This window comes from Anabrus simplex, chromosome 1, assembly GCF_040414725.1.
Source record: "Anabrus simplex isolate iqAnaSimp1 chromosome 1, ASM4041472v1, whole genome shotgun sequence".
NCBI lineage: Eukaryota > Metazoa > Arthropoda > Insecta > Orthoptera > Tettigoniidae > Anabrus > Anabrus simplex.
This window is the reverse complement of record NC_090265.1, coordinates 456,691,792-456,704,949: the sequence shown is the minus strand read 5'-3', so window position 1 is coordinate 456,704,949 and position 13,158 is coordinate 456,691,792. Positions and strand designations below refer to the sequence as shown.

The following is a 13,158-nucleotide window of genomic DNA, read 5'->3' as shown; positions in this document are numbered from 1 at the left end:
AATTAGTTGACGAAGAAATGGATAAAGAAATTACAATGAATGAAATTGAAATGGCAGTAAGAAAGATGAAGAATGGAAAAACTGCTGGAATAGATGAAATTTCAGTGGAGATGATAAAGGCAGCTGGAGCTGTAGGCCTGCAGTGGACATATCAGGTTCTCAGGAAGGTCTGGGAGAATAAGGAGGTCCCTGAGGATTGGCAAAAAGGAATAATCATCCCAATTTTCAAGAAAGGCGATAAGAAAGTTTTGAAGAACTACAGGGGAATTACTCTAATATCCCATGTTGCTAAGATAATGGAAAGGATACTGGAAAGTAGAATAAGGTTGAGGGTTGAGAAGCAGATACAGGAAAATCAGTTTGGTTTCAGAAGTGGAAGGTCAACAATAGAACCCATTTTCATTATGAGACAACTAATGGAAAAGCATTGGGAGTACGGGAATGATATGGTGATGACATTCATTGATATTGAAAAGGCATATGACAGTGTCCCTAGGACGAAAGTTTGGGACAGTCTGGTGCAAAAAGGAATTGGACAGGGATTAATAAAAATGATCATGGCATTGTATAAGGAATGTTGTAGTTGCGTTCAAACACAAGTTGGCAGGACAAGTTGGTTCAAAATAACTAGTGGGCTGAGACAGGGAAGTGTTCTATCACCAGTCCTGTTTACATTAGTTATGGATGACATCATGAGAACAGCAAAAGCAGCATATGGAGGAAGAGAAATGAACATGATGTTATTTGCAGATGATATTGTGATTTGGGGAGAAGACGACAGGAAGGTTCAAGAACAGTTGAATGTGGTGAATGGGAAGATTGAAGAATGTGGATTGAAAATAAGTGTAGAAAAGAGTAAAACTCTTGTTATGACTAGAGGGGAGAAAGAAGGGAAAGGTCAGATTAGACTTGCAGACAAGCACCTGGAGTAGTGGAAACGTTTAAATACCTGGGGAGTGAATTAATGGAGAATGCTCGACTGGATGCTGAGATTAGTAAAAGGATTCAAGCTGGAAGTTGTTTCTATCATAGTGTAAGAAATATGTTATGGGACAAAGATGTGCCAATGGAAGCAAAGGATACTATGTACAAGATGTATTACGTACCCATAACAACTTACGGAGCAGAAACTTGGACAATGACAAAGAAGGATGAGAGTCGAATACAGGCGGCTGAAATGAAATTCTTGAGTAGTATGATACAGAAGAGTAGAAGAGACAAAATAAGGAATGAGAAAATCCGGGAAGAAATTGGAGTGGAAAAAATGAATGATAGAATAGAGAAGAGCCGACTAAGATGGTTTGGGCATATAAAGCGAATGAGCGGCGAAAGAATGCCAAAAAAGGTGATGGAAATGCAAATCCAAGGAAGGAGAGGCCATGGACGACGACGATTGAGATGGAAGGATACCATCCAACGCAGCATTATAGAAAGAAACCTGGACTTGGACACAGTGTTGGAGGAGTGGTGGAAAGACCGAAGAAAGTGGAGAGGAACCATATTTGCCCCTACCCGGCTACAGCTGGATAAAGGGAAATGATGATGATGATGAGTATATGTGTGTGTATGTATGTATGTATGTATGTATGTATGTATGTATTACAGTAGGCGAAGCTTTATCTGACCCTATGTTCATTAAGGGAGGAATTCCTCAAGGCAGTCTTATTGGATCTTTATGTTTTCTTATATATATATAAATTATATTTTTTTTAAAGTGGAATCAGAGATAAGGATTTTTGTGGATGTTGTTATTCTGTATAGAGTAATAAATACACGATATAGGATTGTAAGCAACTGCAAAATGAACCCGATAATGTGAGAATTGGTATAATGATAAACGGGGTTAAAAGTCACGTTGTGAGTTTCACAAATAGGAAAAGTCCTCTCAGTTTTAAATACTCCGTTGATGGGGTGAAATTTCCTTATGGGAATCATTGTAAGTACCAACGTGTTGATATAAGGAAAGATCTTCATTGGGGTAATCACATAAATGGGATTTTAAATAAAGGGTACAGATCTTTGCACATGGTTATGAGGGTGTTTAGGGGTTGTAGTAAGGATGTAACAGAGAGGGCATATGAGTATCTGGTAAGACACCAGCTAGAATATAGTTCTAGTGTATGGGACCCTCACCAGGATTACTTGATTCGAGAACTGGAAAAAATCCAAAGAAAAGCAGCTCGATTTGTTCTGGGTGATTTTTGACAAAAGAAAAGCGTAACAAAAATGTTGAAAAGTTTGGGCTGGAAAGACTTGAAAGAAAGGAGACGAGGTGCTCGACTAAGCGGTATGTTTATCAAGAGTATTACAAAAATGGTCATTAAAACACCTTTTCAATACAATACCTACTAGTTCTTGCTATGGGCTTTACGTCGCACCGACACAGATAGGTCCTATGGCGACGATGGGATAGGAAAGGCCTGGGAGTTGGAAGGAAGCGGCCGTGGCCTTAATCAAGGTACAGCCCCAGCATTTGCCTGGTGTGAAAATGGGAAACCACGGAAAACCATTTTCAGGGCTGCCGATAGTGGGATTCGAACCTACTATCTCCCGGATGCAAGCTCACAGCCCTACTAGTTCTTGTGGTTAAGATTTACATAATATTATAAAGTCTTATTCAGTACATGTTTTGCCCTCGTTCGGGGGCATCATCAGCCTTGACTCAAATCTTAAAATCATTGGTCAGGATCCTGAAGTATCCTTATAATTTAAACCATTTTTTATCATTTTGTACTTGTCAATACCTTAAAATTGACACAACAAAAACTTCTAAACTTATGGTTGATACAAATGATTGCTAATTAAAAACCTTGAAGATAAAAGAACTTTTGTAAAGTTAGAATATGGTCACTCCTTTCTTATCGCTTGTGAATTTAGAATATCTATGACTAAAATGGGTCTTCAAAATTTTTACACATGAGCTGCTTGAAAACGTTAGTAGCCATTTGTCTGATGACTTGTTCTTTCTGGAAAACGTATTTATTAGTTGGTTCCAGAGCCTAATGTGAACTTAATCACGAAGTGAAAATGTCAGACTGTTATAAACCACTAATCATGGTGACATAATTTGAACCTGTGCTGTACAATTGGCTAAGTTGCAGTCAAATTTGACGTTGAAATTATTGTTGTTAAAACGTGTTAATTGGATGAATCCAGCTTGCTGTCGTGTGTGATGTTCCAGGAAGAACAAGTCGTCAGACAAATGTCTACTAACGTTTCCAAGCAGCTAATGTGTAAAAAAAAAAAAAAGTATTTACTAGCTGGTTCCAGAGCCTAATGTAAACTTAATCACAAAGTGAAAATGTCAGACTGTTATAGACCACTAACCAAGGAGTCATAATTAGAATCTGTGCTGTACGATTGGTTAAGTTGCAGTCAAATTCGATGTTAAAATTACTGTTGTTAAAATGTGTAAAAAAGTTGAAGATCCATTTTAGTCATAGACATTCTAACATTCACAAGAAATAAGAAAGGACTGACCAAATTCTAACTTTAGAAAAGTTATTTTTATCATCAAGTTTTTTTCATTAGCAATCATTTGTGTCAACCACAAGTTTAGAAGCTTTCATTGTGTCAGCTTTAAGGTATTATACAAGAACAAAAAATTAAGACTTTTTTAATCTTTGTTAACATATAAGAATTGTTCAGGATCTTGACCAATGATTTTTAAGGTTTGAGTCAAGGCACTTTATAATATTATGTAAATCTTATCTACAAGAACTTGCATTGTATTGTATTGAAAAGGTGGTCTTAATAAACATTTTTGTAATACTCTTGATAAACATCGAATTCAGTACGGATCAAACATGAGAATTATCACTTGTAACTAAGCGATATGTTCCGAGCTGTCAGTGGGAGATGGTGTGGAACGACATTAGTAGACGAATAAGTTTGAGCGGTGTCTTTAAAAGTAGGAAAGAGCATAATATGAAGATAAAGTTGGAATTCAAGAGGACAAATTGGGCAAATATTCAATCATAGGAAGGGGAGTTAGGGATTGGAACAACTTACCAAGGGAGATGCTCAATAAATTTCCAATTTCATTGAAATTATTTAAGAAAAGGCTAGGAAAACAACAGACAGAGAATCTGCCACTTGGGCAACTGCCCTAAATGCAGATCAGGATTGATTGATTGATTGATTGATTGATTGATTGATTGATTGATTGATTGATTGATTGATTGATTGATTGATTGATTGATTGATTGATTGATTGATTGATTGATTGATTGATTGATTGATTGATTGATTGATTGATTTTCATATATATGGAAATGTCATTTCTTTCTTTACTTCATTTTAATCATAAAAATTTAGCTAGAACTGTCTTATTAAGATAAATTTTTAAATTCTAAAAACATTTCAGAAACCATTCTCAAACACAAACCCTCAAGAGCCTACTATTTTTAAGTCTGCTACCTGTTAATGTACGTGTAGTGGTATAAGGTTTATTAATTCAAATCTGTAATTGACTGGATATTATGAGGTATCAATATCATTACTTACTTTCAATTTTAAAAGTGGTTTCTTTTTAACAATTACTTCTAGATTCCTGTTATCTTCCCAAGTTTGAAGGCCCTTGTAGAAGCTATATTCGTAAATGGTATTATGATGTTGAACGGAAACAGTGTGGCCAGTTTATTTATGGTGGCTGTTTGGGTAACAACAACAAGTTCCAGACCAGAGAAGAATGTGAAGAACTCTGTGTAGTACCAGACACAACTGGTAAGAAATATATTTTTATATAGTTACTTGGTCATTTATAACCAGAATTGCTGAATTTAAAAAAAAACCAATATTTTTCACTGAAATATCAGGAAATTAATATTTTAAAAAATTATTTTTCAGAACAAGAACTTTAACTGAAAAAAAGGGCATGCTAGAGAAGGGGACATGATAACCAAGTAAAATAGTCACTGAATTCTCACCAATGTGTCATGGTTAAAATCTTGACCAATAAGGGGAAACTTATAAATTAAAAGCCATTTCCCTGTGATTCAGATTCCATATAAAACTGGAGGTACCAGGCGATTTGGCCATGGGGATAGGGGCGCATAGCTGCGATCCTGCATGCAGGAGATGGTGGATTCGAACCCCACCGTCGGCAGCTCTTAAAATGGTTTTCCGTGGTTTCCCATTTTCACACCAGACAAATGCTGCGGCTGTATCTTCATTAAGGCCACGCCTGATTCCTTCCCACTCCTACACCTTTCCTATCCCTTCGTCACCATAAAATCTATCTCTGTCATTGCGACATAAAGCAAATTGTTAAAAATACTAGAGGTCCCATGGCTATAACAATTGCTTCTAGATTCCTGTTATCTTCCCAAGATTGAAGGCCCTTGTGAAGGCTAATATCCTACATGGTCATGAAAATCTACAAGGTTATTCTGTATGTTATAAACATAATGGATTTTGATCTCAAGTCAGCATTCCTCATAACTAGGGCAAGAAAATGCAAAATAAAAAATGCCTTTATGACCTAGAAATGGTTTTAAAATGACACAAAATTTGAAAAAAATGACCAATAAATTAATCGTAAGTCACTTATTTATTAATCCTTTAAGAAACAATTAGCTGATTTGAGAGAGAATTTTAATGGATGACAATGCATTAAGTTTAAATTATTTTTGTTACTAACAAAGTACAGTAAATACCACTTTGCACCCCTGGTGAAAAAAAAAAAGAAATATTTTAGAACTGGCATATTCTTCAAATACTCTCCTAGCAAATAGGTGTCATTTAATTAACAAAGAATATTTAAGAAAACAAACTTCAGTGGCTGTTTACAATAAATTCGAATTGAAATGCACAATAAAAACTTTGCTTAGGTTCTCAAATGAAAACGATTGCCTATTGTCTGCGAGTAATGACTTGTACATGGAAAAGCTTCTCTCTACCTCAACTGAAACAATTGGTGCTTACTGAAAACAAGCAATATCTCCTGGATTCAATTCGCAGTCGGTAAGAGAAAACTTTTCACCCGACAATGCTTTGCCAATAGAACACAAAGTTTTATACCCACTGTTCTTTTGCAACACCTTATTCAATTTCATGGATACAACTTCACCCACTTTACCACACACATGATTCAGATCATTCACAACTTTATACACAATTTGCAGCTGCTTCACTAGTGGCACTTGGGATTTTTCTAGAGCACTTATTGCATAAGGAAAGGATCCAAAATTTGTTTTTATGTAGGAAAGTTTACCTGCAATTTCTTTGTCAGCCAAGAGTTCCTGGGCTGTTTTTATTGATCCAGCCTCAGTTTTGTCAAAGGAATCGACCACTTTCTTTACAACTTCAAAGTTCTCGCAGTAATAACAACAAGCCTCAATCCACGTTCCCCATCTAGTCAAAACAGGTGAAAAGGGCAAGGGAATTTCAAGAGCTTCTGTTCTGAATGCTAGAACTCTAGATGGGGCTTTTAAAAACACTTTCTTTATGCACCCAATTAACTTGTCAACTTCAGGAAAATTATGTCGTACCTCATCCGCGGTCCGATGTAACGCATGGGCTAGGCATGTGACATGCACCATTTTCGAGAAGAGCACTTGTAACGAATTTGCAGCCTTTACCATGTAGGGTGCTGCATCTGTTACTAAAAGCAGTACATTGTCATTCCGAATGCCATCGGGCCACAATAGCCTCAAAGACTGGTCAAACAGTTTGCTAATTGTTGACCAGTTAGCTTTGTCCAATTGCTCACAATGTAGTAGAAATGGTTCTCCAGCATTCCCTGCTTCCAGGATGCCTACAATAACGTTGGCTATATATCGTCCCATACTGTCTGTTGTTTCATCTATGCATACCCATATGTTTCCGTCTCCTACCCTTATCCTTATTTCTTGTAACGTTTTGTCATAGCATCTTCCAACGTAGGTTCTTCTTAATGTTCTGGGATCTGGTACAGATTTTCAAGTCTCCTCTTCTAAGAATGTACGCAGCTTTGGATGGTTCAATTTGTTCAGTGGAATATCGGCGCATAAAAATGCTGTACACAGTTTCTCACAAAATGGAGAAAATGTTGAAGGTTCACCCAGTAGTGTCTGGTGTAAGCCACGGTTTCTTTTTATCTTCAAGTCGCTGCACACCACATTTATGTTTTTCTCGCGACACATGTTGTTCAACTGTAAACTTCTTTTCTGCTGAAACTTGTACATCACACACTTTGCAAAATAATATTTTCCCATCAGTGGAAAATATATTTTCTCCATATTGTGTAACAAATTGTTTTAATTTAACAATTGTACTTCCTTTAACTTTGGGCATCTTACAGTACTTGTCAACAAAGAATTCACTCGACTCTCAGCATGCAGGCGACTGACTTCCTTCTTATCTAGCTGAAGATAAGGAGCAATGCCCAGCTTGGGCGAGTCCATTATGCGTCTTACATATAGGGGAAGCAGGTACTGCTTATAGTATGTTTTCTTGGAAGTGCAATCGAGTTGAAAATACTCTTTCCTTGAAAACTAGTGGCAGCAGGGTATGTTGCAAGTCTACGTTCTTTCTTGAGCAAGTTATTTGTCTAAGTTAAACATAATAGACAAGTATTAGAAACACAAATAATATTAATTAAATATCCAAATATAACGAAATATAACACTTCCCAGAAAACAATTAAAAATGCCAAAAATGACCATAAATTGCTCCAAAAATGACCTATCTCTTGTAAACGGCAAAAAATGAAAGAAAATTCCCTAACAAATTGCCCTTCTTAATCAGTCAATTCATGAAACACATGTACATATTGCACCCGCCCCTACCTAACTGGCACCGGCATGAGATCTACAGGGTCGCTAACGGGTCAAGAAGTAAGAAATAAATAGGCGCTGAACTAAAGTAAGCTTAGAGGCGTACAAGGGAGGAGAAGCGGGGCATATAACTAAAAATGAGAACACCTTCGAATTAAAATATTTGACTCACAAACCGGTTTATTGAACCTTAATGATAATGGGAAATGATGCATTAAATTACCCTAATGAATTACATTAACATTTACAAATGCTTGTTGTAGGTTGTTTGTGGACCTCAGTCCGTTATACGTGATAGAAACGAGTACGTTATCGCGAAGCGATGTATCGTGACATATAGCGAATGGAAATTTTATCATAACACTGAGGCTATATTATCACTAACACATAAAACTAACATGCGTCCGACCACACGTCTGAGCAATCCCTATTATAATAAAGACCTAGATTTCCCAATGAAATGGCAAAAAAAACGAAAATACACACATATGATACAACACCTGGGATCGAACCGACCCTCGCTATTCTAGGCATCGTCGAGCTGATGGACAGAACCACCACTGACCTTATGTACAACAACACATGACACAAAAAGAACACATACATGGTACATGATATGCAAGTAAAACACGTAAAAGGCACTGGATCTTCCTTCTGACACTGTAGGCCTCCAATGCCTACGTTGAGCATCGAACTGACAACCTCTTGTGATGAAGGCAGGGTCCTGTAATCCCTATCTAATTATACTCGTACAATTAACAACGATTCATTGGCAAACATTACCATCATCTGCCGGGTCGCGTGTTAATTATTTCACAGCTCTGCCGTGTTAGGTAGATCACATTATTTCGCCGTTCAAAGAAACCAACTTCCCTTTTAACAGCCCCGTCCTATCCTCCTCCGCTTACGGGACATTCAGACAAAAAAATACACGCTGGGCCAAGGCCAGACGGTAGTTCTCCCTCCCCTAGGGGTCAACACTCACATTAACAGGCGTAACATTCCCTTTTAAAAGGAAACTGTAACACATCACTCGGACGCACTTCCACAATAAACTGCGGTCTTAAAATGACTCGCGCAAATCACCTTAAAATAAACACACATCTACCCAGCAGTATCATATCATTCTTGCAACGCGACTCCCGCCCCATAATGGTAATCTTTGCCCGATTGTTATTATCATTATTATTATTATTATTATTATTATTATTATTATTATTATTATTATTATTATTATTATTATTATTATTATTATTATTATCGTCGTTCTACATAGCTTACCCGCTACCTTACTTATACGTGGCCATTGCGCGGAATCTATACAGCAATTACAACACAATTAAGCACTCGCGCGGCAATTAACATCTGATTACTGACTGCTAATTAATCGATGGCCGGCACACGGCTACACTATCGTCACACGGCAATACATGCATTAATTAATTACTTTTCACACGAATCGATGTTTAATACACTTATTATGATCACTTCCTGGCATATTTAATCACAGAATCAATTTAAACCTATCACTCCTTATCTAAGTATTTCAAAGGGTGGAAATTTTGAGGTTGTCACGTTGGCCGCTGGGTCTCGTAGTGACGTGCCTTTGCATACCGCAGTACTTACCGTTTTATATACCATGCACTTATCAAATTAATGAATGCTCTAATAACTACTCTCATTGCACTCCCATAAACTAATTATTACTGGTCTTCTGACGCAAATAAACAACAGAATCTCCCAAGAAAGAAAATAATTGAATGAATCACTATCCTAAGCAAAGCTAAAGTATTATATTCCCTTAATTATTTACACTCGATTACTCAGACCTGTAGTCGGTTTCCTAAGCTAAGAATTAATTACTACGCGCCCATTCCGGCGCTCTATTTCCACAGGACTACATCTTTAAATCCCTTATAGCGTCAGTTTACAATAAATATTCCCATCCCTTCTATGCATGCCAGATATTAGAACTTTGTACTCATCTCTATCACATGGTGGTGATGCCTTTGTCAACTCGGGAAGTCCATCCTGAGTTTACTCCTCCTCCATGGGCACCACGGTGATGATTTCCATTAATATTCCATCTTGAAGTTGCTGAGCCATTGTTTGATGATGTTGGAGCCGCTAACACTTAATCCTGCACAGACACAACGACACTGTTTAAATCACACTCCGGTTAACAGCGTTCAATGTGAACGTCCGGTCACGATCTCCTATGCGACTATGTAAGATTCTTATATTATAGTAATCATAATAAGATGATTTTCCACGTCACGGTTTTCCAAAAAGTTAACACTGGCGTCACTGAGATCAAACTAAACACTGTTTATGCAAATTGGATTATTTCACCTTAAATAGGAATTAATTTCTATTGAACAAAGACTTAACGAAGGCTTAAAAGAGCGTAGCTGCGCCGTCAATGAACCGCAAACCCGGACTGACGCTTGTCCCGTTCTGCAGTAGTTTTTACTAGGGAGCGGTACCCCTTCCCCTAATTTGCGTAGCGCCTATTCCCGGCGTACTCGAGGTAAAATAGTGCGGGCGACCGGTGACCAATATCTAGTTGGTGCGATTTAGACATAACCACTCAATTATCCTTCGGTGAATCTCTTTAAATTAATTAAAATCTGTTCTGCTTCCCCCGCCACACGGGGTGAAGTCCCGATCTCGAGGAGCTGTCGTGAGACTAAACAGATGGCCCCAGTACTTTTCCACGCAGAAACAACACAGTATTCTTTCTTCGGCTGAAAGTTATCACGGAAGAGGACATTAAACACTCTAAATAAATGTCCCAATGACATTTATCCCTTTTAAATCGGGAGATGAGCCCCTAATTAGAGTTTTGTTAATTTTCTATCTCGTAGGTAATTAAGTTGGCCAGTCCGATTCCAAGATGGCTCCTATATTCCGTTTCGAAAAAGTTAGTTTCCCCTCATTCTGTGAGTCTTGAGGAGGGATGTCTTCTCTCGAGTGATGTCACAGGGAATCCCCATTCATAACCCCTCCCGGGTCTAAGTTGGCTTGGCTTCATCTACGGGGCCCCCGCTACACAAAGGATAATACTGCGCAATAAGTCGCAGACAAAGAAATCTCGCAGAATAATTTTGAAATACACAATTTATCTATCTCAATGGTATGAATATTAATTAGTTTCGGTATGACCTCTATTAATGATATGTATATTAATCATTTTCAGCGTTCTTTCATTTTAATAGCATTGCGTGCGTAATTATGGAGATCGATATCAACCAATGGTCCTTGGATCATGCCCCTATCGGGTTCATATTCCCCTCTCCCCGAGAAGAAATGGGTACAGGCACTGGACACATTTCGTCGCTAAATATTCAATTGTCAATATCGATTCACAACTGTTTCCAAACCTTTGCTTTCTGGCGAAGTTCCTGGTTCTCTCTTTCTAAATAATATGCTATCTGACGCAATGCTTCTCTGTAGTTCTCCAGGTACTGACATTCTGGACATTCTTCATCCCCAAGATCTCTCTGTGAAAACAAACTCTCCAAATAATTGACTTCTTCGGCTTCCTCATTTGGTTCCGACTCTTCATCTGACACGTCACGTCGATCTTCTTCTCCGTCTTCCTCATCGTCTTCTTCTTCCGTTGCTCCAAGTTCTTCAGCGTTGTCCACGTCTTCTAAGTTGCCTCCGGACGTATGGTACAACTTCAGATTTGCTGTCACGTTCGGGTAATTAATGTAATTCATCAGTTGTGCCTGGGTGATAATATTTACAAATATTTACATACATAAGATGACCGTCGATAAGTTAGATCTGCCTTCGGTCGTCAGAACATCCTCCTGGATCCTCTGTAATCTCGTCGATTACCTTCATGTTCTTCCGGCTTGAGTCCCCATGTGCTACGAACTCAAGACTTCCACTTCTTCCTGTTACTTGAAATATTGCCAAGGGCTGGCCCTTCTTGCTTCCTCGCTTACGTTTCAATTGCTCTACGTAGCGTTTGGGTTTCAGAACTCGTTCATCTCTCATCTCGTCTCTCCATTTCACATGCTGTAGCTTCGAACCTCTGGTATCCCGACGTCTTCTTCTAAAACATGTCCCTCTTTGACTGGGAAGCCATCCATACTTAACTCGACGCTGCTTGTTGCGTTGTCGTCTCTTGTATCGGCTTGACGATCTCTTCCTTTCTGCTCCGTCCTCAAGTTTCATTTCGTCTTCCATATTCTCCATTTTGAAATGTGGTTCATCCTGAATGTCTAATTTCTTCAGTCCCTCTATTTCTTCGCGAAGTGCGTTAATTTGTTCTTCGTGGATCTCCAATTTCACCATCATTTTCGAGCTTTTCTCTTCGCTCCATTCGTGGATCTGTTTAGCAGTCTCTCCTATTATTTGTCCTGACACTTCCTTCCGTAACCTGGCAAAAGTTAGTTTCGTATCGGACTGCGCTGCTTGCGATACCGACGTAATCTTCTCGTCCAGGGCCTCGATTACCGCCAATGCTTTTTCGGTCCTTTCTTCAACGATCCTGATATTTGTCTGATTGTCCTCGACCTGCTCCCTTATCTCTTCGATCTTCGTGTCGCGGTCATTCGCTCTGGACCTGACCTGTTCCATTTCACCATTCAGCTGATCGATTTTCCCTTTGACATCCACGATTTCGCCATTCACGCGAGTTATGTCTCTCTCGATACTGGTCTCAACCTGATCAAGCCGCTCAACTATTCCCTCGACCTTTATTTCAACAACGGCATTGAGCTGAGAAACCGCGTCTATTTTGTCGCTTAGTTCCTTAGCCCCCTTTTCGCATTGTTGTTGAACCTCCTGAATTTTGTTCATTAAACTACTGCATTTCTCCTCAATCATCTTACTAGTCTCGGTTCGGTTTTCTTCCAATTTAACCTCAAAATGTGTTAGTTTACCGTCAAAGTTCTCTAGTTGTTCTCTGACCTCTGCGCGCCCCTGTTTGCATTCATTTTCAAGCGTCTTAATGTCGTCCTTCACACTGTCCCTGATCCGCGCACTATTCTCCTCCATCTTATTTTCGAGCGTCTTAATATCGTCCTTCACGCTATCCCTAATCTGCGCACTATTCTCATCCATCTTATTTTCAAGTGCCCTACTCTGCGCACTATTCTCATCCATCTTATTTTCAAGTGCCCTACTCCGCGCACTATTCTCATCCATCTTATTTTCAAGTGCCCTACTCCGCGCACTGTTCTCTTCACTACTTTTCTTTAAATCGTCCTTCAACTCCCTAATCTGGTCCATCAAAGCCCGCATGGCTTCACTATCCATGTCGCTATCCTTTGAGATGACAGGACCCCCCTCGCTAACGTCGGCGTCAACAAACCACAACAATATATAATTATTATTTATTTTGAAAGAAAGGATTCCTCTATCCAAACTTTACGTTTTTCCAGCT

General features: G+C 38.7%; 1 protein-coding gene across 5 annotated transcripts in view; it reads left to right on the top strand.

Moving 5' to 3' along the window:
• Positions 1-13,158, top strand: part of LOC136856946 (uncharacterized) — a 317,012-nt gene that overhangs the window by 111,046 nt on the left and 192,808 nt on the right. For 4 of the 5 annotated variants that reach the window (XM_067135234.2, XM_067135233.2, XM_067135236.2 and 1 more), the window contains one exon: positions 4,549-4,725. The exons of the other annotated variant lie outside the window; for it this stretch is intronic. In XM_067135234.2, coding sequence (XP_066991335.2) covers positions 4,549-4,725 — 177 coding nt within the window. The remainder of the gene's footprint in view (positions 1-4,548; positions 4,726-13,158) is intronic. 5 annotated transcript variants of the gene reach the window in all.